The 26,785-nt window shown below is 42.7% G+C and overlaps 1 protein-coding gene across 2 annotated transcripts in view; it reads left to right on the plus strand.

The window, feature by feature from the left end:
- Positions 1-26,500, plus strand: part of FKBP5 (FKBP prolyl isomerase 5) — a 114,673-nt gene extending 88,173 nt beyond the window's left edge. For both annotated transcript variants that reach the window (XM_023212625.2, XM_023212626.2), the window contains exons 6-11: positions 1,028-1,184; positions 7,527-7,617; positions 11,400-11,483; positions 19,590-19,775; positions 22,862-23,101; positions 24,156-26,500. In XM_023212625.2, the coding sequence (XP_023068393.1) occupies positions 1,028-1,184; positions 7,527-7,617; positions 11,400-11,483; positions 19,590-19,775; positions 22,862-23,101; positions 24,156-24,263 (866 nt within the window). In that variant the 3' untranslated portion in view covers positions 24,264-26,500. The remainder of the gene's footprint in view (positions 1-1,027; positions 1,185-7,526; positions 7,618-11,399; positions 11,484-19,589; positions 19,776-22,861; positions 23,102-24,155) is intronic.
- Positions 26,501-26,785: the final 285 nt, after the last annotated feature.

Genomic DNA, 26,785 nt, shown 5'->3' on the forward strand with positions numbered 1-26,785 from the left:
GTGGAACAAGAAATTAGGCCTCCCAAAATTGACCTCCTAACATTTCAGGGGAGGTTATTAAGTAATTTGATTTGTGAAGTTATAGTAGACTATTGATTCTTTCACACTTTACATTTATTATTTCCAGTAAAGGATAGAGTTAAGATAGTTATTGATGTTGCTGTCTTTGGATTTACCATTTTTATTCAGATATATTTGTGAATGAGATTAGGACTCTTTTTTTTTTTTTTTTTTTTTTGAGACAGAGTCTCGTTCTGTCGCCCGGGCTGGAGTGCAGTGGCCGGATCTCAGCTCACTGCAAGCTCCGCCTCCCGGGTTTATGCCATTCTTCTGCCTCAGCCTCCGAGTAGCTGGGACTACAGGCGCCCGCCACCTCGCCCGGCTAGTTTTTTGTATTTTTTAGTAGAGACGGGGTTTCACCGTGTTAGCCAGGATGGTCTCGATCTCCTGACCTTGTGATCCGCCCGTCTCGGCCTCCCAAAGTGCTGGGATTACAGGCTTGAGCCACCGCGCCCAGCCGAGATTAGGACTCTTAAAGAAGAAGGAGCATCTGTATTCATTTAACCTTTGTATATCATTGGAGAAATAGCCATTTAGTTTGGTTTTTTGGCATCTGAAGCCAAGATGCAGTTATAGGTGTTTAAGCCATTATATATTTGATATTAAATTTGTGGCATTTGATAACTATTTATTAAATAATCCAGCATGTCTTGACGTTGTATTATAGGTGAGGAAACTTCTGTCACATAGTAGGCTTAGAATAAATCTATGTTTCTGGTTTGTTACCTACTAAACTGTCTTATTGATACAAATATCAGTAATTACAAGTTTAACCCAAAACAGAAATATGGTTGCTCCTAAACTTTCAGACTGGGTAGACTAAGCTTCACCAAGACATACTGTGTCTCTTGATGAAATGAGAAAGGGGAAATGGTATTTGCTACATTGTCGGCCACTCATTTATCACATCACTGAATTAGCCAGTCCTAAGAAGCAGCTCTGTTGACTTCTGTCTCCTTGCCCTCAGTCCACCTGGAAGGCCGCTGTGGTGAAAGGATGTTTGACTGCAGAGATGTGGCATTCACTGTGGGTGAAGGAGAAGACCACGACATTCCAATTGGAATTGACAAAGCTCTGGAGAAAATGCAGCGGGAAGAACAGTGTATTTTATATCTTGGACCAAGGTAAGCAGCATACCAGTTTGGAACACAGTTTAGGAAGTCACCTAAAGGACAGGAATATGCTTGCAAAATTTTTCATTCAGTGTTTTGGCATTTTCAGTGAAGTTAATCCAACAACGGAAACAATTAAATCAGGCTGCAGTTAGTCATCACATAAATTAATGGACCTTACAATATCATAGAGGTTTGTGAGCATGTTTACTTGATTGATATATGTTCAGAATAGGACTTACAGGCACTTTTTGCTTTTGTGATGATTTGTTTTGCCTGCATTATTGCCAAGACAGGCAGTTATGGACCCTTCTCAAATGTGGTTCTCTCACCCCCTCTTCCCTTTTCTCTAAATTAGGCAGGAGGCAGGAAAATATGGGGGTTGGGAGTCAAAGAAGCATTTGGATGATTTACTACCATTTGAACTTGTGTCACTGGGCCTTATACAGAGTCCCTGGAAAAAAAAAAAAAAAACACATTCTTCCTGGATCTAAAGACAACGGAGATGACTCATTTTTTGCCTAGATTTTTCCCATCATAAGGATATCCATTAGCACTTCCAAGCTTAGAACCATCAGACACTGACAGTCTCTCTTATGAAAACATGTTTAGTATTATTTTTAGATCTAAAATTATACCATGAATCCAACCCTTCTGTCTTGAGAAACAGACCCCTGAGAGAACCCAGGGTGTTTTGATTTTGTCTGCATGAGAGTGTATCTGCTTATCTAGTGTATCCTGCCCCTGGCTCCATGGATTTCAGACAGTGGGATTCTGAGTTACTGAGAATCTTGATGACCTGCACTTGCCAGTAGGTGATGTTATGCCTTTGGTGGTGTCATTTTGTAGACTCTGTAGTAATCCAACGGCAGTTTACCTTTGCCCCAGCACTTGATCCATAATCACATATATATATTTTTTGAGATGGAGTCTTGCTTTGCCACCCAGGCTAGAGTGCAGTGGCATGATCTTGGTTCACTGCAACCTCTACCTCCGGGTTCAAGTAATTGTCCTGCCTCAGCCTCCCGAGTAGCTGAGGCTGAAGATTACAGGCACCCGCCACCACACCCGTCTAATTTTTGTATTTTTAGTAGAGACGGGGTTTCACTATGTTGGCCAGGCTGGTCTCGAACACCTGACTTCAAGTGATCTTCCCACCTCGGCCTCCCAACGTGCTGGGAGGCCAGCACTCCCAAAGTGCTACCACGCCCAGCCCATAATCATATTTTTGAGGTGATGTTTTAGCCATGCAACTACCACTTGAAAATCCTTCCAAAATGCTCTACCTTGAACTCTTTATAGCCCTCACTGAGGCACCCTTTGTATAATGCCTTCTTTTTCTCTACCTGGTTCCTCTTTCCGCTAACTATAGCTGCCACTTCAATGTGTCTTATTTATATTAATATTTACTCTATATTTGTAGTTTATTCTTAGGTAAAACTAATTCTGTTTCTAGGAGATACTTCTTAAAATTCAGATAGAGCATAGAAAAAGCTCTCTCTTCCGTATCCAAATAATCTCTAATTACTTTTTTTTTTTTTTTTTGTAACAGGATCTCACTCTGTCGCCCAGGCTGGAGTGCAGTGGCACAATCACGGCTCACTGCAACCTCAGCCTCCAGGGCTCAGATGATCCTCCCACTTCAGTCTCTGGAGTAGCTGGGACTACAGGTGTGCACCACCACACCCAGCTACTTTTTGTATTTTTTGTGGAGACAGGGTTTTGCCATATTGCCCAGGCTGCTCTCCAACTCCTGGACTCAAGTGATCCGCCTGCCTCACCCTCCCAAAGTGCTGGGATTGATTACAGGTGTGAGCCACTGCGCCAGGCCATATCTGATTATTTTTAATCAGCATTTCAAAATTACAGTAGTTCTAAACTCAGAGAGGTGGATTTATGTGTAATGTATGTTTTCAAAATTTAAGCTCCCTTAGGATAAATTCTGTACGTATTATGACAATGTAATGTTATATGAACCAGTTTATATACATTACATTTTAGCCTGGCTGACAAGGCAGTTGTGGGGACAGATGTCTCAAGTTTAATGGCAAAGAAAAATAGAAATTTTCTTTATATTTTTTAACACAAACAGTTCTTTTCAGATTTAAACTGTTTGTTGTCTCATTAGTGGCTAGACCCTGCTCTGTGCACTTGGCCAAGGCATTTAACCCTCCTAAGCCTCAGTTTCCCCTCTGTAAATGGGGATGACAGTATCCACCTCATGAAGTTATGGAGAGCTAAATGAAATCCTGCACATGTAGGGCACAAGTGAGCCTGCGGTGTGTGAGCTTTTGTTGCTATTGTGACAGCTTGCCTTCTCTTCCATTTTACCCTCGGACCACAAGAAAAAGGAAATCCTGTTTAACATGAGATCGATTTTTTTTTTTTTTTTTTGAGACGGAGTCTCGCTCTGTCGCCCAGGCTGGAGTGCAGTGGCCGGATCTCAGCTCACTGCAAGCTCCGCCTCCTGGGTTCACGCCATCCTCCTGCCTCAGCCTCCCGAGTAGCTGGGACTACAGGCACCCGCCACCTCGCCCGGCTAGTTTTTTTGGATTTTTAGTAGAGACGGGGTTTCACCGTGTTAGCCAGGATGGTCTCGAGCTCCTGACCTCGTGATCCGCCCGTCTCGGCCTCCCAAAGTGCTGGGATTACAGGCTTGAGCCACCGCGCCCGGCCGAGATCGATTTTTAAGATCTTTTCAGGCATAAAAGTTGTCAATAGGTTTTCATAAATTTCTAGGTATAAAAATTTTTCATGTGTTTTATGGAAATAGTTTAGCATATTTAGAAAGGAACATTATTTTTGTTCAAGGTGTTGGTTGGTATGTTGAAGAATTATGTGAAGTGCATTCTCTGTAATACGAGACTGCTGCATATGCATTACGTAGTACTACATATATATGTGTGTGTGTGTGTATATATGTACTTTTATGCATACTCCGTGTGTGTGTGTATAGAAAACCCCTACATGCTACGCATGTTTTCAGTGCATGCAGTGAATTTACTTCTTTTATTCAGGTTCCCACTTTCATAAAACATTGCAGCTAAATGTTGCTATAAGTATGGCTGTTGCAGAAAATATCTGCAAATAGCTCTTAGTGTTATCTGTATTTCATTCTCCAGAAAATTTCCAGGACAGACCTTCTCTTTGACTCTGATACTCTGATAGACTCTTGGGAAGAATGTTTTCTTTCTTTTCCTCCCCCACCCCCCAAGACAGGGTCTCACTCTGTCACCTAGGCTGGAGTACAGTGGCATAATCTGTAGCCTCGAACTCCTGGGCTCAAGGGATCCTCCCACCTCAAGCTCCCAGGTAGCTGAGACTACAGGCGTGCTCCACCCTGCCTGGCTAATTTTTTTCATTTTGTAGAAACAGGGTCTTACTAAGTTGTCCAGGCTGGTCTTAAACTCCTGGGCTCAAGCAGTCCTCCAGCCTCAGCCTCCCAAAGTGCTTGGGATTACAGGTGTGAGCCACCATACCTGGCCTAGAATGTCTTCATAGTAAGAAATTCATAAAACATTTCCAGACAATCCATTTTTCTTTCTCCTCATTGGGACAATATCTTCCCTTTGTATTGTTTTAAATACTGAGGCTAATAAATCTTTTTTGTTTTACGTAAAGTGTATATAGTTTTAACTTTTTTTCCTTCCTTTCCTTATGTTTCTGTCACGCATGAACTACAAACGAAAACACAGGCTATTGGTCGGGTGAGGTGGCTCACACCTGTAATCCCAGCACTTTGGGAGGCCGAGGCAGAAGGATCACTTGAGGTCAGGAGTTCAAGACCAGCCTGGCCAACATGGTGAAACCCCGTCTCTACTAAAAACACAAAAATTAGCTGGGCATGGGGGCGCATGCTTGTAATCCCAGCTCCTCGGGAGGCTGAGGCAGGAGAATCACTTGAACCCAGGAGGCAGAGGTTTCATTGAGCTGAGATCGTACCACTGCACGATGCCTGGGGTGACAGAGTGAAACTCTTGTCTCAAAAAAAAAAAAAAAGAAAAGAAACCGGCTACCGAGAGCCATAGTGTCAGTTATGAGGCAGTATGAGTCAAAAAAAAAAACTGATTTTCTGGGGACACACAGGGTTTGAATTTAAACCCTGGCTCTACCACTGCCTCTTTGTGTGACTTCTCAGGAAGCACTTATCTCTGAGCCTCTGTTTCTTTATCTGTAAAAATGGAGCGATTGATAAAGAGCTCGTAGTCCAAGTGCTTCGTATATGCACATTAAGGCTTAATGGTCATTAAAAGTCATTATTTGTATCTCTAATCTCTGGAGGAAACTTAATTCAAGGGCATTAACACTGAATTCCTTTTGTTACTGTAGTGTAGATTATCTTTTGGTTGGGTCCTGGGATTCCTCTTGTGGTGTTTTGTTTTTCAGTCAGATGAGTTGAGTGCCCTGGTTCCTTCTTTACCCAGGCTGACAACTTTCTGTGTAATATGGAAGTCAGGATAGGTGCTGCCAGAATATCTTGCCGTGGGCTTTCACCTCTGCAAGATCATGTGCGCCACATGTATCTTGACTGAATCGCTTCATTTTAACCTGGGAGAGAGTGTAGAAATAATATTTTTCTTTAGTCTTCTTTCATCCCATCAATAATAGGACACTTGGTGCCTCTCTTCATTCAACCCCACACTCCCCACCCACCTTCCTCTGAGGCAGATTTTCTCATCCTCAGCACTGTTGACACTTTGGGCTTGCTAATTCGTGGTCATAGGGGGCTGTCTTGTGCATTGTAGAATATCCAGCACCAGTAGCACCCCCATAGTTGTGACAACCCATAATATTTCTGGACATTGCCAAAGGTTTCCTGGAGGGAAGAGGAGTTCAAATCACCCTGGTTGAGATCCACTGGTCTAAGGCAAATGCCAGATCATTTGTTGCATTTGCAACTGCTTAGCACAAGATTCCAAATATAACATGCTGTTGGTAAACATTGCTTAGCAAGGACTCACCTACCTACCTGGGTAGTTAAGGATTTTTTTTTTAATTTATCAGATGGCAGAAACAAGACAGTAGATATATACATCTAAGATCTCAAAGTAGAAAATTAGGCATCACTTCTTAAAATTGGTCATTGGTAATTATGTCCTTTTTTATGTCTTTGCGGAAGATATCCTTTGCCCAGCTCCTCATTCCTAGCAGCTCTCGCATCTCTCTTCCTCTTTCTGGCTCCAGCTTCCATTTGCTGTGTAACAGTGGAGGTGAGTGAGTAAGCATTTTTATTCCTGGAAAATTCAGGCAAAGGGTAAATAAAGTGGTGCAAGCAACAAAATGTGAGTGTTTCCACTCTAGTTCCTTTGCCCCAGAGAAAACTGGAGGTATTAGATAACTCAGTTTTGACATCTTTCAGCCTGTACCCTGAAAGCTTGAGTTTACTAAGTTTTTTGTAATACCATTTCATATATTAAAGAACAGCTTGACTTGCAACAAATGGGAACAGAATATATTTCGGTGAACACTTGACTAATATGCTAGGCCTTGTTCTAAACACTGGGAAACAGTCGAACCAGACAGAGCTCTGCTGCAGCTCCCATTCTAGTAAATATCTGCTTCCAGAATACATTTAATTTGCTGGAGATCTTACATGATCCCAAAAAAGCGAATTTGTATGTCCTCAGTTATTTTTTTCAGTAAGTTTTGGCTAAAAGGTATAGAATCCTACACTCTAATAGCTACAAGCCATAAGAATATGTCTCTAGAGGAGGTGTCAGAACTTGCTAAGGCAGCTATTTTTGAGTGTATCATTATGTTATTTGTGTTTCTTCGTGTGCTTTTACAAAACTTAAATAGTATGAAAACTTTACTGATGTGTGAGCCTTTCCCCTTCACTTACGTGACTGGAAGTGATACTACTAGAAGGTGACAGCACTTTAAAGTTAAAAGCTTATTAAAACATCCTTCCAACAAGTACCACTCTAACAATTACAGAGACTGTGTCTTCTCTGTCCTTTCTGCTGATAAAACTTAGGGGAAAATTCCTGGCAGCTAAATCATGGCCATTTTATAAAAACAAAAAACAAAAAAAACCACTAGATATAAAATCAAGTAGAGAAAAAGGCAGTGACATTTAAAATCCCATGAATCAAGCTGCCCCAAGGAGTACAGGTGTTGCATTACGTGTGAATGTGAAGGAAAAAAGAAAACTAAACTAGCCTGGTTTCTAAGAAAACCGTAGCAGTGAAGATACTTCACACTGTATCTTCTGGTCAACATCTGGTTTGTCTTCAGGGTCTCTGACACATGTAGCTTGCAAATGATAGCTCTGTTGATGCCTCAAAATACTGAAGGAAGTGCCTGGAAATACACCAGTTCTTTTAAAGTTTTATTTTTTACTCTCCATTTCAGATATGGTTTTGGAGAGGCAGGGAAGCCTAAATTTGGCATTGAACCTAATGCTGAGCTTATATATGAAGTTACACTTAAGAGCTTCGAAAAGGTGAGAAAATACCAACTTCCTTAAAATCATAGTAGATTTCTTCTCCATCCACTTCCTATAAATCAGTATCTTATTTTAGTAGGTGGTATAGATAGATGGTGTTTATTCATTATCAAGTTTGTCTCTTGCCTCCAACACTACTACTGAAGAATAGGACAACTGACATAGCACAGCTGATATACAACGAAGGAGCTCCGTGTTCTTATTTTGTTCCTATGTGTCAGCTTTTTTTTTTTTTTTTTTAACTTTTTTGGGTAGAATCCAAGACTTGTTCCCTTATTTGTTCCTAGACTTGTTCTTTTTGTACTTTTTTTTTCCTGGGTTGAGGACAGAAAGGTTCACGTTCTGCCAAGTGGCTCCTTGGGGGAGTGGGGTGCAGCTTTTCAGAGCTGAACGGATTGTACCCTTCACAGGAGTCACGAAGAGGCCTGCACTGTGGCTCCAAGTTGTTATCCCAACTGCAAGTCCTCGAAGGCCTTAGGCTGTGTGACCAGGGATACAAGAAAGAAACCGGCTAACCCGAAGCCTTTTTTTTTTTTCATACTTCTCCAAGTAGAGAAGAGAGAGAATTTGTCAATTGCCTTGGATTCCAGAAACAGTATGACTCCTTGAACATATTTCCATCTCAGCTTCATTCTGGAGGCTCCCAGCAGCAGCTGAACTGGACACACACAGCATATACCTGAGCTAGGTATGCTGTCGTCTTCGGCCACATGCCCCTGGCATTTCCAAAGCCCTGCCCTTTGTGGAGCTCCTCAAGGACTGCATTTGTGTTCCTTTTTCATTCCTGCACAGTGCTACCTCCACTTTCTGTACATTAAGGATTTTTTTTGTTGTTTTTTTTTCCTTTTTTTTTCAAGACAGGGTCTCACTCTGTCACCCAGGCTGGAATACAGTGAGCACAATCATAGCTCACTCCAGCCTCGACTTCCTGGGCTCAAGCAATCCTCCGACCTCAGCCTCCCAAGTAGCTGGGACTACAGGCACACGCCACCACGCCCAGCTAATTTTGTTTATTATTTGTAGACATGGGGTATCACTGTGTTGCCCAGGCTGGTCTCAAACTCCTAGGCTCGAGCCATCCTCCTGCCTTGGCCTCCGAAAGTGCTGGGATTACAGGTGTGAGCCACTGTGCCTGGCCACATTAAGCACATTAATATAAATGGAAACATGACCACTTATATTTTGTTAGATTCAGAAAGGAAATCATTGTCCTGTGGCTTGTACCTTTGGGTTAAGAAAGTGAGGGGAGGCCTGCTTTGGGATTCACCCCCAACAGTGACATTCCTAATCATACCCCTTCCATTTCATGTTCCCCCAGACAGACATATGCTCTGGTTATGACCACTGATTATCATGTAACCTCTTCTGAAAACCTGCTAGCTCAGCACTAATGCCCCAATGCTGTCATCATTGCATATTGTGTTTTTTTATTGTTAAAGAGAGAGAAGATAATCTTTAGCATGTGGTTATTTAGACCTCTGGCTTTACTATTTCCATTTTTATAAAGCAGCCTCTTGCCCCTTCCCTCTCATGGTCCAGTGGACATTGCTTATTTAGGAGCACTCTCCCAGTGACACCACAGCAAGCCTGTGCTCTGTCATCACTCCAAGAGTATATTCATGCACTGCTGCTTGGTATATTTGAAATCACATGAAGGTACGTGATGTTGTTCGGGGCAATGTGATTTAATCCTTTGCCTTGTTAAGAATAGACTAGGCCTGGCCAGGTGCTGTGGCTCAGCCTGTAAGCCCAGCACTTTGGGAGGCTGAGGTGGGTGGATCACCTGAGGTCAGGAGTTCGAGACTAGCCTGGCCAACATGGTGAAACCACATCTATGCTAAAAATACAAAAATTAGCTGGACGTGGTGGCAGGTGCCTGTAATCCCAACTATTTGGGACGCTGAGGCAGGCGAATCGCTTGAACCCAGGAGGTGGAGGTTACTGTGAGCTGAGATCGTGCCACTGCACTCCAGCCTGGGAGACAAAGCAAGACTCTGTCTCCAAAAAATAAAAAAAGAATATACTTATATTCCAGGCATGGTGGCTCACACCTATAATCCCAGCCCTTTGGGAGGCCGAGGCAGGAATACTTGAGCCCAGGAGTTCAAAACCAGCTTGGCAACATAGTGAGACCCCCTCTCTACAAAAAAATTTAAAATTTTCCTAGGTGTGGTAGCACGTTCCTGTAGTCCCAACTACTCAGGAGGCCAAGATAAGAGGATGGCTTGAGCCCAGGAGTTTGAGACCAGCCTGAGCAACATAGGCCCTGTCTCTACAAAAAAAAAAAAATTTTGCTGGACATGGTGACACACGCCTGTGGTCTCAACTACTCGGGAGGCTGAGGCAGGAGGATTGATTGCTTGAGCCTGGGAAGTCGAGGCTATAGTGAGCCATGATCGTGCCACTGCACTGCAGCCTGGACGACAGAGCAAGATCGTGTCTCAGAAAAAGAAAAAATAAAAGAGTATACTTATATTCCATAAAGACTGAAGCCAACCTAAGGAATACAAAGAGACATTAACTAGGTGTTCTTTGTTTTTGTTTTTTTGGGTGCTAAAACCTGAAATTGAACCATAACTAGGTTTTTGAATAATTGAGCTACATTATTAGGAAGCAGAATTATATGAGTTACCAGCAAGACGAGTAACCCTTTCATTATTCACTTTTAAAAAGTAGAGGATAGAAATACAAAAGATTAGTGGGGCGTGGTGGCACATGCCTGTAATCCCAGCTACTCCGGAGGCTGAGGCGGGAGAATCACTTGAACCTGGGAGGTGGAGGTTGCGGTAACCTGAGATCACGCCATTGCAGTCCAGCCTGGGCAACAAGAGTGAAACTCCATCTCAAAAAATAATAATAGTAATAATAATAATAATAAAAGTAGAGGATAACAGGGGCTGTGACACCAGGAACACACACTCCTTATCTTTTGAATAGAGAGAATTTAGTTACCCATTTAAACTTCTTCATAATTTATATGCAGTAAATAGCACTGACCACACCCACTGTCGCTTTTCCTAAAGGCTCCCAGATTGTTCTCTTGACTCTATGATCCTTCTAAATCCAGCTTTTAAATGGCAAGTGCAGTTATTTCTGGATTTGTATCTATAATGGTAGAAGTAACAATACACACAATACAAGCTAGCAGATGATAATGAAATCATTTATTTATGCCTCTAAAGTGATATTTTTGCATGAGCTTTAACTCCCAGTTATGTTTTGCTTGAAGTCCCCCAGTATACATCTGCATGTTGATATGATTTAGCAGTATTATTAGTATATCTGGTTGTTTTAGAGTGACGAGACAACCTGACCCAGAATTTTGAAAATTCTGTATGAATATACAAACTACAACTTGACTACAGTCATGTTCCCATTTTAGAGTTGAAAAACTGAGGCTTGAGAGAAACAGCCTAGTGGAGAGGCTTGCAAGAGGGAGGAGATAAGGCATGACCTTAACTTTGTGCCTTCACCTTGTATTTCTAAAGATTCACTTTGTAGCAGTGCTTACCAGAGTGTGTTCCTTGCTGTGTTTTTGCGGCTCCTCCCTCTTGAGCAACATTGTTCAAGCTGCAGCTTGGTCATAATGGAAAGTGAGTTCTTAAAACAGTGTAAAGAAGCACTGGCCTAGCAATAAATTGGCACTGACACACAATTTCAACAGCCAGAGTGTTTTCAGTTTGGAGTATCTTCTAGAATTAGCTGTTCTTTGTTCTAATAGGGCTCAACTGATGCTTTTCTCTCTGTTCATCTAACAATTGTCACAAATTTACACACAGGCCAAAGAATCCTGGGAGATGGATACCAAAGAAAAATTGGAGCAGGCTGCCATTGTCAAAGAGAAGGGAACCGTATACTTCAAGGTGTGTAAGTCCCTGTACAATCCGTTCCATCTCAAAGAATTTACTCAAGTGTCAGTGAATTGTGCTGATATTCCCTACTCTGAATTTTATCAACACTCCGCTTGGTAAGAGTAAACTGGAATTTTTACAAATGTGGTCATTTTCAATATGAAAAATGGTGAGAGAAGAATAATGTGGAAAAAAAAAAAAGTACACATTCCTCTTTTACACATTCTGCTCTAGATTGTAACCTTCCACACAGGCAGACCAGTCTGGCATCCCCACCCACCACAGTATCACTCACTCCTAAAGCATCTTGCTTGGTACATACTTGGCACTCAACAAGTGTTTTTGGAATGAAAAAAGAATGAATAGAATAATTATTAACAAAGAATGGAATTCATAGGGGTAAGTTTCTCATCATTTTTCTTCCTTTTTTTTTTTTTTTTTTTGTATGAGAGACAGGGTCTCCTTTTCTTTCCCAGGCTGGTCTCAAACTTCTAGCCTCAAGAGGTCCTCCCACCTCAGCTTCCCAAAGTGCTGAGATTACAGCGTGAGCCACTGCACCCAGCCCATCTTCCTTTATACTGTCTTGAAGTCACTAGAGCATATGACAAAGGGAAAGAGAACATATACAGATTTCAAGAAGAACTGCCAGGAGAGTGTTGACTGCTTCTCACGGCCAAGATGATTCCTGCACACTTGGTTTTGTGAGGAATCTCCAGATATTCCTGAATGATACTCATTGTAGACTGCTTCTCAGAAACCCTTCTTGGAGCATCTGCAGTGTGATATTTTCTCACTTAGATCTTAAACCTCTAGATGTAAGAAGAAAAGAAACTGCACTTCATTCTGTTGTAATCAGTGTTCTACCCATTGCTTCCCCACCCCAAATATATGCCTTCTCCATGTCAAGCAGAAAGGGCTTAGTGATGAGAATTAGAGGGAGAATGGGAGTTTTGTCAGGGTTTCTTTCGTTTTCTGCCACTGCAGTACATGCAGTGTTTTTCAGCAGTATAAAGCAGTGAGGATGGCCGGGCACGGTGGCTCAAGCCTATAATCCCAGCACTTTGGGAGGCCGAGATGGGCGGATCACGAGGTCAGGAGATCGAGACCATCCTGGCTAACCCGGTGAAACCCCGTCTCTACTAAAAAATACAAAAAAAAAAAACTAGCCGGGCGAGGTGGCGGGCGCCTGTAGTCCCAGCTACTCGGAAGGCTGAGGCAGGAGAATGGCGTAAACCCGGGAGGTGGAGCTTGCAGTGAGCTGAGATCCGGCCACTGCACTCCAGCCTGGGCAACAGAGCGAGACTCCCTCTCAAAAAAAAAAAGCAGTGAGGCATAAGAGTACTTTAACAAGTCGTTATGGGGTATCTGCTATAAGCCATGCTATTATTAAGTTACAACCTTGTCAGGAGGGATGGGTGGCAATGTTAATCCAAATGAAACAACTAGAGAATTATGTAAGAATATATAATCAACCCAAAATTAACACAGCCAGAGGGCACCATGTGTTTTCAGAATTTGAGCCAAGACAATATTGGGTCGTGAAATCAGTTTTGTGGAAGTGTATTGCAATATAAGGATCAGTTTTGTTGCATAAAACTTTACGTGTGTATGAGTAAGTACTGGTTTGCACATTTCTTACTGTAGGTCATATTCAAACAAATTTAAAATCATGGGTTTAGATAACATATATTTATACTTATTTTATCATTATTTACTATGTGTACTAAACTCTTTTACGGATCACCAGAAAGCATTGGGGTATGATAGAATAAGCTCGGAATTGGGGAAAATGGGCTTTATTTTAAAGTCGTTTAAGGTCCAAAGAGGTTATATTTTCAAGTGAAAAATAGGGGAATTAGATGTTCCTCAAGTTTCCTTCCAGCCTGAATTGCTGTGAGTTTCTAAACTCTCAAGAACAAGGAGGTTTTTTTGTTTCGTTTTGTTTTTAATTTTTAATTTTTTTTTTTTTTTTTTGAGACAATGTCTTGCTCTGTCCCCCAGGCTGGAGTGCAGTGGCGCGATCTCGGCTCGCTGCAAATTCCATCTCCCAGGTTCACGCCATTCTCCCACCTCAGCCTCCCAAGTAGCTGGGACTACAGGCGCCTGCCACCATGCCCGGCTAATTTTTTGTATTTTTAGTAGAGACGGGGTTTCACCGTGTTGGCCAGGATGGTCTCCATCTCCTGACCTCATGATCTGCCCACCTTGGCCTCCCAAAGCGCTGGGATTACAGGCGTGAGCCACCGCACCTGGCCTGTTTTTAATTCTAATTGAGGTATATTGGATACTTCTAAACTATTCAAGTAAGATTCCAAATGGGTTGTTTGTATATCCAAATACATAATACACTAGAGTGAAAAATGTTTCTACAGAATTTCTTAAGATCATGGGTCCTTAACGGTATTTTCTATATTTCTGAAGTCCGTAAAAATCCTGAACTGTATTTTATATATTTCTTAAATACTTCTAAATAGAATATTAACAGTTTGGGAAGACTTGAGGCTTTTGGCCTTTGAGTAGAATCATATCGATTCAGTGTAGTAAAACAGCTCAGCTATTCAGAGGCTCTAATTGGTTGCTATGATACAGAATTTTGGAGAACATTATTGGTAATGAAATAATGTGACGAAGCCATGTGTCATATAGCTGTGTTCTGAATATGTACAGAGAGATGGCCAGAATTAGTAATCAGTAGCGGAAAGCAATGAGTAAGTGTCTGTACAGTTACTTAACTTTGTTGCTTATTAGCATCACAACTGCAAGAGTGATACTATTATGAACCTTCTTAAAATTACCAATCTTTGGATAAAAATCTGGATCAGCAGTCACACATACGGAACAAATTATTTTTAGCATGGAATTTGATAGGCAAAATCTTTCAAAACATTAGTCCATTGGGGAAAAATTAATGAAAGGTTCAAAACCACTGACCTAAGATTTTTCTCCCAGAATGTCTCTGAACATTTTGTACCACTAAAAACTTCCCTGGAGGCACCTTTATAATTATAGGTAAAAGATCCCAGCAGTAGTCCTAGCTTTAGCTGTAAAACTTCAAAATGGTTAGTAGATAGTTTCCTGTACATATTCCCTTCCCAACTTTCAGGGAAGGTTTCCATCTGCCATACTGCCCTCCCGGGCCCTGTCTTTCCGGGGTGTCTGACTTGGCATGGTATGCATTTGCACAGATGTGTAGGTGAGAGCAGAGATGGGCTGAACTAGAAGTCTGTATTTCCTGCCATCTGCATATTGGAATTCTGTTTCCATTGATCTGTTGGTTTGGTTTATACCTAAATGGGTAAAGTCTCTCTCCTGAGTAGGGTTGAATTGTACTCAGCTTTTAAGTGGGAATCATTTTGCCATTGAAGATGTAAAATCCTCATTTCAACCTCTGACTACCAAAGAGAAGAAAAATAGAGAACTCTTTATTTGGTTCTGAAAATAATTATTAAGTACAGGTAACAGCATCATATTAAGCCAGGCATTGTGCAAGCCAGTTAAACAGACACAATTTTTGCCCTCATAGCTGACAGTGTTCTGCAGGACAGGAGCATTAACTCACACCTGGTCGGTGTTTTGTTTTGTTTTTTTTTTCTGACTTCGCAGCAGAGTGGCAAGAAGGCTAAGGACACTGAAGTGATGTGGGATTCTTGCGCCCCCTTGTGCTTCTCCTGGAAAGAGAGCATTTCTAAAACAAACTGAGGAGAATCGTTCAACCTCTGAACTCTTCAGATAAATCGGGCTTTGCTATATTTTCACCACCCTTGCTGTTCCAAGATACCAGTAGTGTGATTTAGAAACAAGTCATTTATGACTCTAGAATTTGAGGTTTTAAAAAATTCCTAAGAGGAGTCCACCCTCTTTTATCTCTTCTTTTAGTGCAGAATTTTTCAACCTCGGTACTGTCAACATTTGGAGTGGGATAATTCTCGGTTGTGTGGTGCTGTCTTGTGCGTTGTAGAATATTTAGCAGCATTCCTGGCCTCTGCCCATTAGATGCCAGTAGCATCCTACCCAGTTACGACAACTAAAAATGCCTCCAGACCTGCCAGGTGTTCCCTGGGGGGGCAAAATCACCCCCTAGTTGAGAACTACTTTAGTGCCTCAGAAGCAGGGAGTACAAGACCGACTTTTCGCTCATTGGAAGTTCAAGTCTAAATAAAGTTACATGATATATATGCAAGAGCTTTCAAAAAATTTAAATGCCCTATAAATGTAGAGGAACTATTAAGAAGTCTAATACCTGTTTTTTTGTGTTTTGTTTTACCATAGCCTTCTACCATTCTGATTATTCAGAACTTACTGAAATGATAAGATCTAGGTTTTTTTTCCTCCCTGGCTCTTCTTTTCTTTCCCTACACAATATATTAGGAGATAATCAGAGAAGTTAATAGGTACATGACAGATGGAGGAGGAGAGAGGATGAAGACATGAGGCATGACAGGGCAAATGCCCATCCTTCCCATCTCATCTCAATGAAACAGCACCTTTCATTCCCACCCACACGTTTTTGCTCCCAATGACAGCAAAAGGTGTTGTTGTTGGTATTGTTTCTAGAGAGAGACAGGGTCTTACTCTGTCACCCAGGCTGGAGTGCAGTGGCACAAGCATAGCTAACTGCAGCTTCGAACTCCTGGACTCAAGAGATCCTCCTGCCTCAGCTTCCCAAAGTGCTGGGACTATAGGCGTGAGCCACCACGCCACTGTAGAAAAAGTTTTGTTTCCATACTTACATTCCTTTGATTTCAATATTTACTCAACAAACCTTATTAAAGACCTCTTGGTGCTAAACCTTGAATATTCCAAAAGGGAGAGAATGCTGCCTGTCCTCAAAGACCAGCGAGAGAATAGGCAGTGACAAAATTTCGACCTGAAACTGGTGAGGACTTTATTATTATTTTTTTGTAGCATCCAAAAAAGGACGGGGTAGGCCTAAGGCTATGACAAAATGTAAGTATTGTCTTAGTCAGCTTGGGCTGCCACAGCAAAATACCTACACTGGGTGGCTTCAACAACAGGAATTTACTTCTGGAGACTGTAAGTCCAAGATCAAGGTGTTAGCAGGGTCAGGGTCTGGGGAGGGCGTCTCCTCTGGTTCCTTGTAGCTCCCTTCTTGCTGTGACCTCACGTGGCCTTTCCACGTGAACGTGAGTGGAGAGAGGGCAGAGGGCAGCAAGCACCGTGTTTCTTCTTGTAAAGGCTCTAATCCCATCATGAGGCCCCACCCTCATGACCACATCTAACCTAATTCCCTCCCCAAACGCTCCATCTGCAAATGTCACATTGAGGGTGAGGGTTTCAACATAGGAATTTGGGATGGGGGACACAATTCAGTCCATAGCAAATCTAATTTCCTCAAGAATTTCAGCATTTATATAATAAAATGCCCTGATTTCATGTTCTTATGAATAACCTGTATCACACATTTCTGAGGCAGAGAGGGTGACAGACTTTGATTTTAGTGCCAGTCTCCCCTCTCCTAAGCGAGTGACTTGGGAAGAAGGATGTTCGAGGGATGTAGCCTGGCCCTCATTCACACCCAGGCCCTCCAGCTGGAACAGGTCTTCCCCATCTTCATCACCAGAAAATCTACACTGGGGCTTCCTTTCTACAGGCAGAGCTCGTTTCCTTTTTTTTTTTGAGACAGTGTCTTGCTGTGTCACCCAGGCTGGAGTGCAGCGGTGTGATCTCTGCTCGCTGCAACCTCCGCCTCCCAGGTTCAAGCAATTCTCCTGCCTCAGCCTCCTGAGTAGCTGGGACTGCAGGCGCCTGCCAACACACCCAGCTAACTTTTTTGTATTTTTAGTGGAGATGGGGTTTCACCGTGTTAGCCAGGATGGTCTCGATCTCCTGACCTCGTGATCCACCTGCCTCGGCCTCCCAAAGTGCTGGGATTACAGGCGCGAGCCACCGCGCCTGGCCCAGAGCTTGTTTCTTATGTCACCCGCTTGGAGTCCTGTGTCACAGGCGCATCCTCTTACACCTGCTCTATGGTTTCTCTTACTCAGAGTCCTTGGGGGAGGGTTGGAGTATTTGTGGGGAGAGACAACTCGGCGGTGAGATGTACACGCTGCTTTGACAGTGGTAAATCCTAGTAACATGGTCTTAACACTGTTGGTCAGGCATTGAATTTAATGTCCTAACAGGTCTGGCTGCTCCTCTGCCATCTGGCAAGATGTGTCTTCTATGGTTTTGAGCTTATCACCTCCTCAAAGGAGAATCCCCACTTGCACTCTTGTTTCTATTTGTGTGTTTACCAGCGATCCCCCAGTTCTTTCATTCATCTTAAATCTCAGTGAACACATTGTCTCAGCCCTAGAGGGGTTTGGTTTTGTTTTGTTTTTGAGAAGGAGTCTCGCTCTGTCACCCGGGCTGGAGTGCACGTGGCATGATCTCGGCTCACTGCAACCTCTGCCTCCTGGGTTCAAGCGATTCTCGTGCCTCAGCCTCCTAAGTAGCTGGGATTACAGGCATGTGCCACCACACCTGGCTCATTTTTGTATTTTTAGTAGAGAAGAGGTTTCACCATGTTGGCCAGTGTGGTCTCGAACTCCTGGCCTCAAGTGATCTGCCCGCCTTGGCCTCCCAAAGTGCTGGTATTACAGGTATGAGACACCGCGCCCGGCCCCCAGAGTTTCTTATATGAGCATGCATGTATATATGTATATATAATTTATTGATGTGATTGTTAAAATTGTTAGAATTCTAATTCTAATCAGGTAAGAACAAAAATATGAGTAGGAGAAAGATTTTTCTCACATAGCTGAAAGACCTTTCTAATGTCTATTGTTTTGTAGTTGTGATTTATGTTGTATGCTACTATCCAACTATTCGTATTCCCATTGCCTATAGATCAGGGGTCAGCAAACTACAGTTTGCTGGCCAAATCTGGTCTCTGCCTGTTTTTGTAAGTACAGTTTAACTGAAACACAGCTGCACCTGTTGATTTACATACTGTCTAGAGCAACTTTTGCACTACGAATGACAAGAGTTTAGTAGTTGCAACAGAGAATGGTTCAAATAAGATTGGCTGTGTTCCTTGGAACTAGCACTTGCCAGAATGTAATATTTGCTGTGAAGTGCTAAAGAGAAAAGTAACTTCCTCTTCATTTTTTTAGTAGCATGGTCTAAAACTGCTCACAGTCCTTTTGAAAGACTAAAGAATAGGCCAGGAGGCCGGGCGCGGTGGCTCAAGCCTGTAATCCCAGCACTTGGGAGGCCGAGACGGGCGGATCACGAGGTCAGGAGATCGAGACCATCCTGGCTAACACGGTGAAACCCGGTCTCTACTAAAAAATACAAAAAACTAGTCGGGCGAGGTGGCGGGCGCCTGTAGTCCCAGCTACTCAGGAGGCTGAGGCAGGAGAATGGCGTAAACCCGGGAGGCGGAGCTTGCAGTGAGCTGAGATCTGGCCACTGCACTCCAGCCTGGGCGACAGAGCGAGACTCCGTCTCAAAAAAAAGAAAAAAAAAAAAAATAGGCCAGGAGCAGTGGCTCACGCCTGTAATCCCAGCACTTTGGGAGGCCAAGACAGGCGGATCATGAGGTCAGGAGTTCAAGACCAGCCTGGCCAACATAGTGAAATCCTGTCTCTACTAAAAATATGAAAAACTTAGCTGGGTGTGGTGGCGGCCACCTGTAGTCCCAGCTACTCAGGAGGCTGAAGCAGGAGAATCGCTTGAACCCGGGAGGCGGAGGTTGCAGTGAGCTGAGATCACGCCATTGCACTCCAGCCCTGGAGACAGTGCGAGACTCTGTCTCAAAAAAAAAAAAAAAAAAACTAAAGAATATTGGCATCAAAGAACGTAGCCCAGAAGCCTTGCTGTAGTACACCAAAGGGTAGTACAACCGTAGTACTCTGGCTGTACTACGCCAAAGGGATGGATGGAAATGCTGGAGAGAAGCACTAGACAGTGCTCAGGCACTGCCCCAAACCAGCTCACAGGCCACGGAGGCCTCCAAGGGAGTGGGAAAGGTACCTGGAGAGCCACCTCCAGAAGGAAAGAAAGAAACCAGCTGTACCAGGGTTTGCTGGAGGGGTTGCTTCACTTTGAGGATTTGCTTTTCCTTTGTACGCCCTCAAGAGCTGAGTACAAGTAATGACACTTTTTTTCTCCTAGGGAGGCAAATACATGCAGGCGGTGATTCAATATGGGAAGATAGTATCCTGGTTAGAGATGGAATATGGTTTATCAGAAAAGGAATCAAAAGCTTCTGAATCATTTCTGCTTGCTGCCTTTCTGAACCTGGCCATGTGCTACCTGAAGCTTAGAGAATACACCAAAGCTGTCGAATGCTGTGACAAGGTAACGCTGTGTCTCCTGTGAGATGGACTTGAGATATTCCAGATCTTTTCTCCATCTCTGTCTTTTGCTTCCTCTCAGCCAAAGATTGAAGGATTTTTCATTTTGCTTTGTTTATTTGAATGTTTGGGATTATTTGTTTCTCAGTATGAATTGGGAAATTCAGCAAGATTTTTATTATAGGCAGACTTTTATGATACCTAGACTGTTTGTCATAATGCATTCTGAAGAAAAGTTTTGATTAAAATTAAATAATTTTTATCCATGACCTTCCTTATGACTGTAGTATGTATATCAGAGTAGATGTATAACTTCTCAGGTTCAGTTTAGTAAGAGCAGATTTAACTTAAGCTTTTCTGGACTTTAACAGACTGCAACTGTTCATATAAAGCATATATGTAGGTCAATTTTTATTATAATCATTTATTCACTGATATACATAAATAATTTGAAAGGTCCACAGAGCATCAGCAGCCCTTTCATTTTTACATTTGTCTTCTTAATACTCTCTTCGGCCTTTGAGTGCTTACCCACAGTAATAACAATGGTTTATCATCTGTATTGTTATGTATCATTCTGATATACGTATACACCAGCTGGTACTATTTCAGGCATCTGGTCTCAGAGTGAACAGTGTATATTATACTGTGGGTAAAAGTAAAAACTAATCATTGGATGTATCTTAAAGGTAGACATAAAAGGATAAGAAAAACAAGGCAACTATTTTGTACATTCTTTGTGAGATTATTTTTGAATTTTGTGGATCAGTGTTTCCTATCGCATCCTGTCTCCCAAGACCGGTTATTAATTTTATACATATTTTTTCATTTTTTTCATACACAGTGGGGAGAGAGAGAGAGTGTGTGTGTGTGTGTGTGTTGTTTCTGTTTTAGAGACAAGGTGTTGCTGTTTTGCCCAGGCTGGTGTGCAGTGGCTATTCATAGGCATGAACATAATGCACTACAGCCTCAAACTCTCAGGCCCAAGCTGTCCTCCCACCTCAGCCTCCTGCGTAGCTGGGACTACAAGTGCATGCCACCACACCCTGCTAATTTTTAAGTTTATTTTTGTAGAGATGGGGGTCTTCCAAAGAGCTGGGATTAAAGTTGTGAGGTACCTACCACACCCAGCACAGCCTTGACTACATTATTTGTCTGTTTTCTATTGACAGAAGTAGTCATATAGCATCACTGTTAACCCTATTTTTGGCAATAGGAAGCGTGTTCTCCTTTATTTTCTTTTTTTTTTTTTTTTTCTTTTGGAGATGGAGTCTTTCTCTGTTACCCAGGCTGGAGTGCAATGGTGCAGTCTTGGCTTACTACAACCTCCACCTCCCGAGTTCAAGCGATTCTCCTGCCTTGGCCTCCCAAGTAGCTGGGACCACAGGTGCCCACCACCATGCCTGGCTAATTTTTGTATTTTTAGTAGAGACAGGGTTTTACCATGTTGGCCCGGCTGGTCTCGAACTCCTGACCTCAGGTGATTTGCTGCCTCAGCTTCCCAAAGTGCTGGGATTACAGGTGTGAGTTACTGCACCCCAGCAATTTTCTTTTAACTTTGATTATATCATTCTCTTTAAAGAAGGTTTTAATGTTTATGTAGTCAAATTTATCTTCTCCTTTCTAGTTAGAAAAGACTTCCCCACACCAAGATTATAAAAATAACTGAGGCCAGGCACAGTGGTTTACACCTGTGACCTGTAACCCCCGGACTTTCGGAGGCTGAGGCGAGAGGATTGCCTGAGCCCAGGAGGTAGAGGCTGCAGTGAGCTGAGATTGAGGCACTGCCCTCCAGCCTGGGCGACAGAGTGAGACTCTGCCTAAAAAAATAATAATTAGATTTTAAATATTTTAAAATAAAAAACAATAGAAACATTTTATGGTTTTTTATATGTAAATATGATTGATCTAGAATTTATTTTTATGCTTACAATATGAGGCTAGAATTTAACTGTTTTTTTTTTTTTTTTTTTGGAGACAGGGTCTTACTCTGTCACCCAGGCTGGAGTGCAGTGGCATGATCTCGGCCCACTCCAACCTCTGCCTCCCTGGTTCAAGCAATTCTGCCTTGGCCTCCCAACTAGCTGGGATTACAGTCATGTGCCACCATGCCCGGCTAATTTTTGTATTTTCAGCAGAGACAAGATTTCGCCATGTTGGCCAGGCTGGTCTTGAACTCCTTACCTCAGGTGATCCACCTGCTTCAGCCTCCCAAAGTGCTACTTGCACTCAGCCTTAACTCTTATTTTCTATGTGGATAGCTGCTGTCCTGGCCCCATTTTTTTTTTTTTTTTTTTTTTTTGAGACGGAGTCTTGCTCTGCTGCCCAGGCTGGAGTGCAGTGGCTGGATCTCAGCTCACTGCAAGCTCCGCCTCCCGGGTTTACGCCATTCTCCTGCCTCAGCCTCCCGAGTAGTTGGGACTACAGGCACCCGCCTCGTCGCCCGGCTAGTTTTTTTTGTATTTTTTTAGTAGAGACGGGGTTTCACCGTATTAGCCAGGATGGTCTCGATCTCCTCACCTCGTGATCCTCCCGTCTCAGCTTCCCAAAGTGCTGGGATTACAGGCTTGAGCCACCGCGCCCGGCCTACCCCATTTATTTTAAAGTTAACTCTCCACTGATTCACATTACCACCCTTGTCATTTTCAAACGTTTTTATATGCAGACACGTGACTGTTTCTGAATGATTCATTCTGTTTCTCTGAGCTGTTTGTCCACATACTAGTAACCACACTGTCTTGATTTCAGTAGTTTTAAAGTTTGTCTTTTTCTCTGGTAGGACAAGTGCCTCTTAGTTTTTTTTTTCCCATTTTTTTTTTTCAGCCATTCTTGGGCACTTACTTGTTCCAATGAACTTTAAAATGAACTTCTCAAGATCCCCCTCTCAAATCTCCTTGGTATCTTTCTAGAAATTGCATTAAATGCAGAAAATAATTTGGGTAGTAAATTTTGATCAGTAGTATATAATTATCTTGAGCCCCATTTTTTAAATACACTTTTTCCATCTCCTTTGGCAAGAGAACTTTGGTAAGCTGTTTGCTGAATTTATTAAAATTCATCCTTTCTAAAATATAAACCATCTATTCCTAGGCCCTTGGACTGGACAGTGCCAATGAGAAAGGCTTGTATAGGAGGGGTGAAGCCCAGCTGCTCATGAACGAGTTTGAGTCAGCCAAGGGTGACTTTGAGAAAGTGCTGGAAGTAAACCCCCAGAATAAGGCTGCAAGACTGCAGATCTCCATGTGCCAGAAAAAGGCCAAGGAGCACAACGAGCGGGACCGCAGGATATACGCCAACATGTTCAAGAAGTTTGCAGAGCAGGATGCCAAGGTGTGTGCAGAGCCCGCTGACTGCAGGTGGATCAAGAGCCTGCCGTGCCCCTTTGATTTTAGGGGACAGGAACAGTGAAACAACCCAAGAGGCTCAAGAGTAGGAAAAACAATTTCCAATCTGATCTGAGGCTGAGGATGCTTTGGATCCAAAGATTGAGTAGGGCAGTTCTAGTCACAAAGGCACATGTCGTGAGAGATGAGAAAAGTAAATTCCCTTCAGATGTATTAGATTGGTTCAAAAGTAATTGTGGATTTTACCATTACTTTCAATGGTAAAAACAGCAATTTTGCACCAACTCCCCACCCCCAAGTTAGAGTCTCACTCTGTCACCCAGACTGGAGTGCAGTGGTGCTATCATGGCTCACTGCAGCCTTGACTTCCCTGGTTCAAGTGATCCTCCCACCTCAGCCTCCTGAGTAGCTGGGACAAGCACACCACCACACCCGGCTAATTTTTTTTTATTTTTTGTAAAGATAGGGTTTCACTTTGTTGCCCAGGCTGGTCTCGAACCCCTGGCTTCAAGGGATCCTCCTACTTTGGTCTCCCAAAGTGCTGGGATTATAGACATGAGCCACCATGCCTGGCCCTTTTGTCATTTTTGAAAAATTGTAAACCCATCAGGATTTTTTTTTTTTCAAGTAATACTTCCTCATTAAGACTTCTGATTTTCCTAGGAAATGGGATGTTATAGGAGCCCCACCATCACGCCTGTTATCTTGAGGGTTGGCAGCCAGGCTGGCAAGTGTGGCAGGAGAGGTCTGTCTGGAGAGAGGGCGGCCTCCCTACAGCATAGTTGGCACTCTGGTCCCGTCCCCAGTCTCCAGGAATGCCCAGACTTCATTATCTCACAGCTGTCCTGTGTATCAACCAAAGAAAGGTGAAGCTCCCCCTCTAACTATTGGTAGCACAGCACTGACCTACCCAGCTAGATAACCTAGAGAAAATCGTTGCAATACCCTTGTGTTTGGGACCTGATACACAGTCCGGAGGAGCCAGGAATTATTTCACTTCTTTTTTCTCTGACCTTCTTGATTGCTTATTTCTTCCTTAGGAAGAGGCCAATAAAGCGATGGGCAAGAAGACTTCAGAAGGGGTCACTAATGAAAAAGGAACAGACAGTCCAGCAGTGGAAGAAGAGAAACCTGAGGGCCACGTATGACGCCACGCCAAGGAGGGAAGAGTCCCGATGAACTCGGCCCCCTCCTCAATGGGCTTTCCCCCAACTCAGGACTGAACAGTGTTTAATGTAAAGTTTGTTATAGTCTATGTGATTCTGGAAGCAAATGGCAAAACCAGTAGCTTCCCAAAAACAGCCCCCCTGCTGCTGCCCGGAGGGTTCACTGAGGGGTGGCATGGGACCACTCCAGGTGGAACAAACAGAAATGACTGTGGTGTGGAGGGAGTGAGCCAGCAGCTTAAGTCCAGCTCATTTCAGTTTCTATCAACCTTCAGTATCCAATTCAGGGTCCCTTGAGATCATCCTAACAATGTGGGGCTGTTAGGTTTTACTTTTGAACTTTAATAGCACTGCAGAAACCTTTAAAAAAATGCGTCATGAATTTCTTCTTTCCTACAGTTGGGTGTAGGGTAGGGGAAGGAGGATGAGCTTGTTTTTTTTAAATGACTGAAGTGCTATAAATGTCATCTGTTGCATTTTTAACCAACAGAACCCACAGTAGAGGGGTCTCATGTCTCCCCAGTTCCACAGCAGTGTCACAGACGTGAAAGCCAGAACCTCAGAGGCCACTTGCTTGCTGACTTAGCCACCTCCCAAAGTCCCCCCCCCCCTCAGCCAGCCTCCTTGTGAGAGTGGGTTTCTACCGCACGCAGCCTGTCCCTGGGGGAGTAATTCTGTCATTCCTAAAACACCTTCAGCAATGATAATGAGCAGATGAGAGTTTCTGGATTACCTTTTCCTATTTTCGATGAAGTTCTGAGATACTGAAATATGAAAAGAGCAGTCAGAATTGTGCTTTTTCTCCCTCCTCTATTCCTTTAGGAAATCATACTCAATACACAGTACTTCCTCCCAGCATTGCTACTGTTCAGCTGCTTCTTTCATTCTAATCCTTGCTATTAAGAATTTAAGACTTGTTCTTACAATATTTTTGACCTGGAGTGGATCTATTTACATAGCCATTTAGGATCCATGCAGCTTTTTTTGTCTTTTTAAGATTATTGGCTCATAAGCATATGTATACTGGTTTATGGAATTTTATTTACACTCCTTATCATGCAAAAAATTTTGACTTTTTAGTACTAAGCTTAATTTTTAAAAAACAAAATCCATAGGGTTGACAAATAAGTAGTTGCTCTTCTATGGTAGGGGTTTCACCTGCAGGTTTGACACGCAGTTGCTCGCTTTTCCTGCCCTGTCAAGCTTCTCTGTTCTGGCGTGAGTTGTGAAAGAGCTGAAGACAGCTTCCCATGCCGGGACCCAGCCAGCAGCCTCAAACTCCAGTACTTGAGCTGAGCATTGAACTAGGGCAAGTCTTAAAATAAATGTGTACATGTAGTTGAATTTCAGTCCTTACGGGTAAACAGATTGAGCATGGCTCTCTATTCCGTCAGCCTAAGAAACACTCATGGGAATGCATTTGGCAACCCAAGGAACCATTTGCTTAAACCTGGAACATCTCACTTTTTTAAATCCTAAAAAACACTGGCAGTTATATTTTAAATTAGTTTTTATTTTTATGGTGGTTTTATCAAAAGACTTTTATTAGATTAGGACCCCCTTAAAACCTAAAAATCAAGTTATTACCTTTTATAATACTTTTCTTCTCCATGGAATGAATGGAATCAATTTGTGAGTTTTTTCCTTTAATGATAACTAAAATCCCTCTAATTTCTCATTTAGGCTTTTGTCTTTTTTATGAAATATTTCTTTTAAAAGCCCCAGTCTCACCTACGAAATACGAAGCGCAAACGTTGATTTTGCTTACTCGTTAAACTGTTTGGAAAGCTCTGTAGAGTATGGTTCCAGTAAGGCCAAGATTGAAATTTGATACTAAAAAGGCCACCTCGCTTTTTGCAGATAACAAACAAGAAAGCTATTCCAAGACTCAGATGATGCCAGCTGTCTCTCACGTGTGTATTATGGTTCACCGGGGGAACTGGCAAGAGTGTGTGTGGGTAGGGAAAGGGTGTGTGAGTGGTTCTGAGCAAATAACTGCAGGGTGCCCATTACCACTCAAGAAGACACTTCACGTATTCTGGTATCAAATTCAGTCATCTTAAGCAATTTGTGTAGAAGTCCACAGGCATCTTTCAACCTTTTAGGCTGCATATGGATTGCCAAGTCAGCATATGATGAATTAAAGACTTTTTTTTTTTAAATCATTTAGATGCACTTTTTTGTGTGTTCTTTAAATAAATCCAAAAAAACAAATGTGACTTCCCATTGTTTTTGGTTTTGCTTAAGTGATTTTCAGGGAAAGCTATATTGGTTAAAAAACCATGGTGGGGGCCAACTTGAAGAAATTAGACATCAGAGAGGTCAGGCTCAGTGGCTCATGTTTAATCCCAGCACTTTGGGAAGCTGAGGCAGGTGCATCACCTGAAGTCAGGAGTTCAAGACCAGCCTGGCCAATGTGGTAAAACCCCATCTCTACTAAAAATACAAAAATTAGCCAGGTCTGGTGGTGCACACCTGTAATCCCAGCTACTTGGGAGGCTGAG

The sequence above is a fragment of the Piliocolobus tephrosceles genome, chromosome 5 (assembly GCF_002776525.5).
Source record: "Piliocolobus tephrosceles isolate RC106 chromosome 5, ASM277652v3, whole genome shotgun sequence".
In the NCBI taxonomy this organism is placed as follows: domain Eukaryota; kingdom Metazoa; phylum Chordata; class Mammalia; order Primates; family Cercopithecidae; genus Piliocolobus; species Piliocolobus tephrosceles.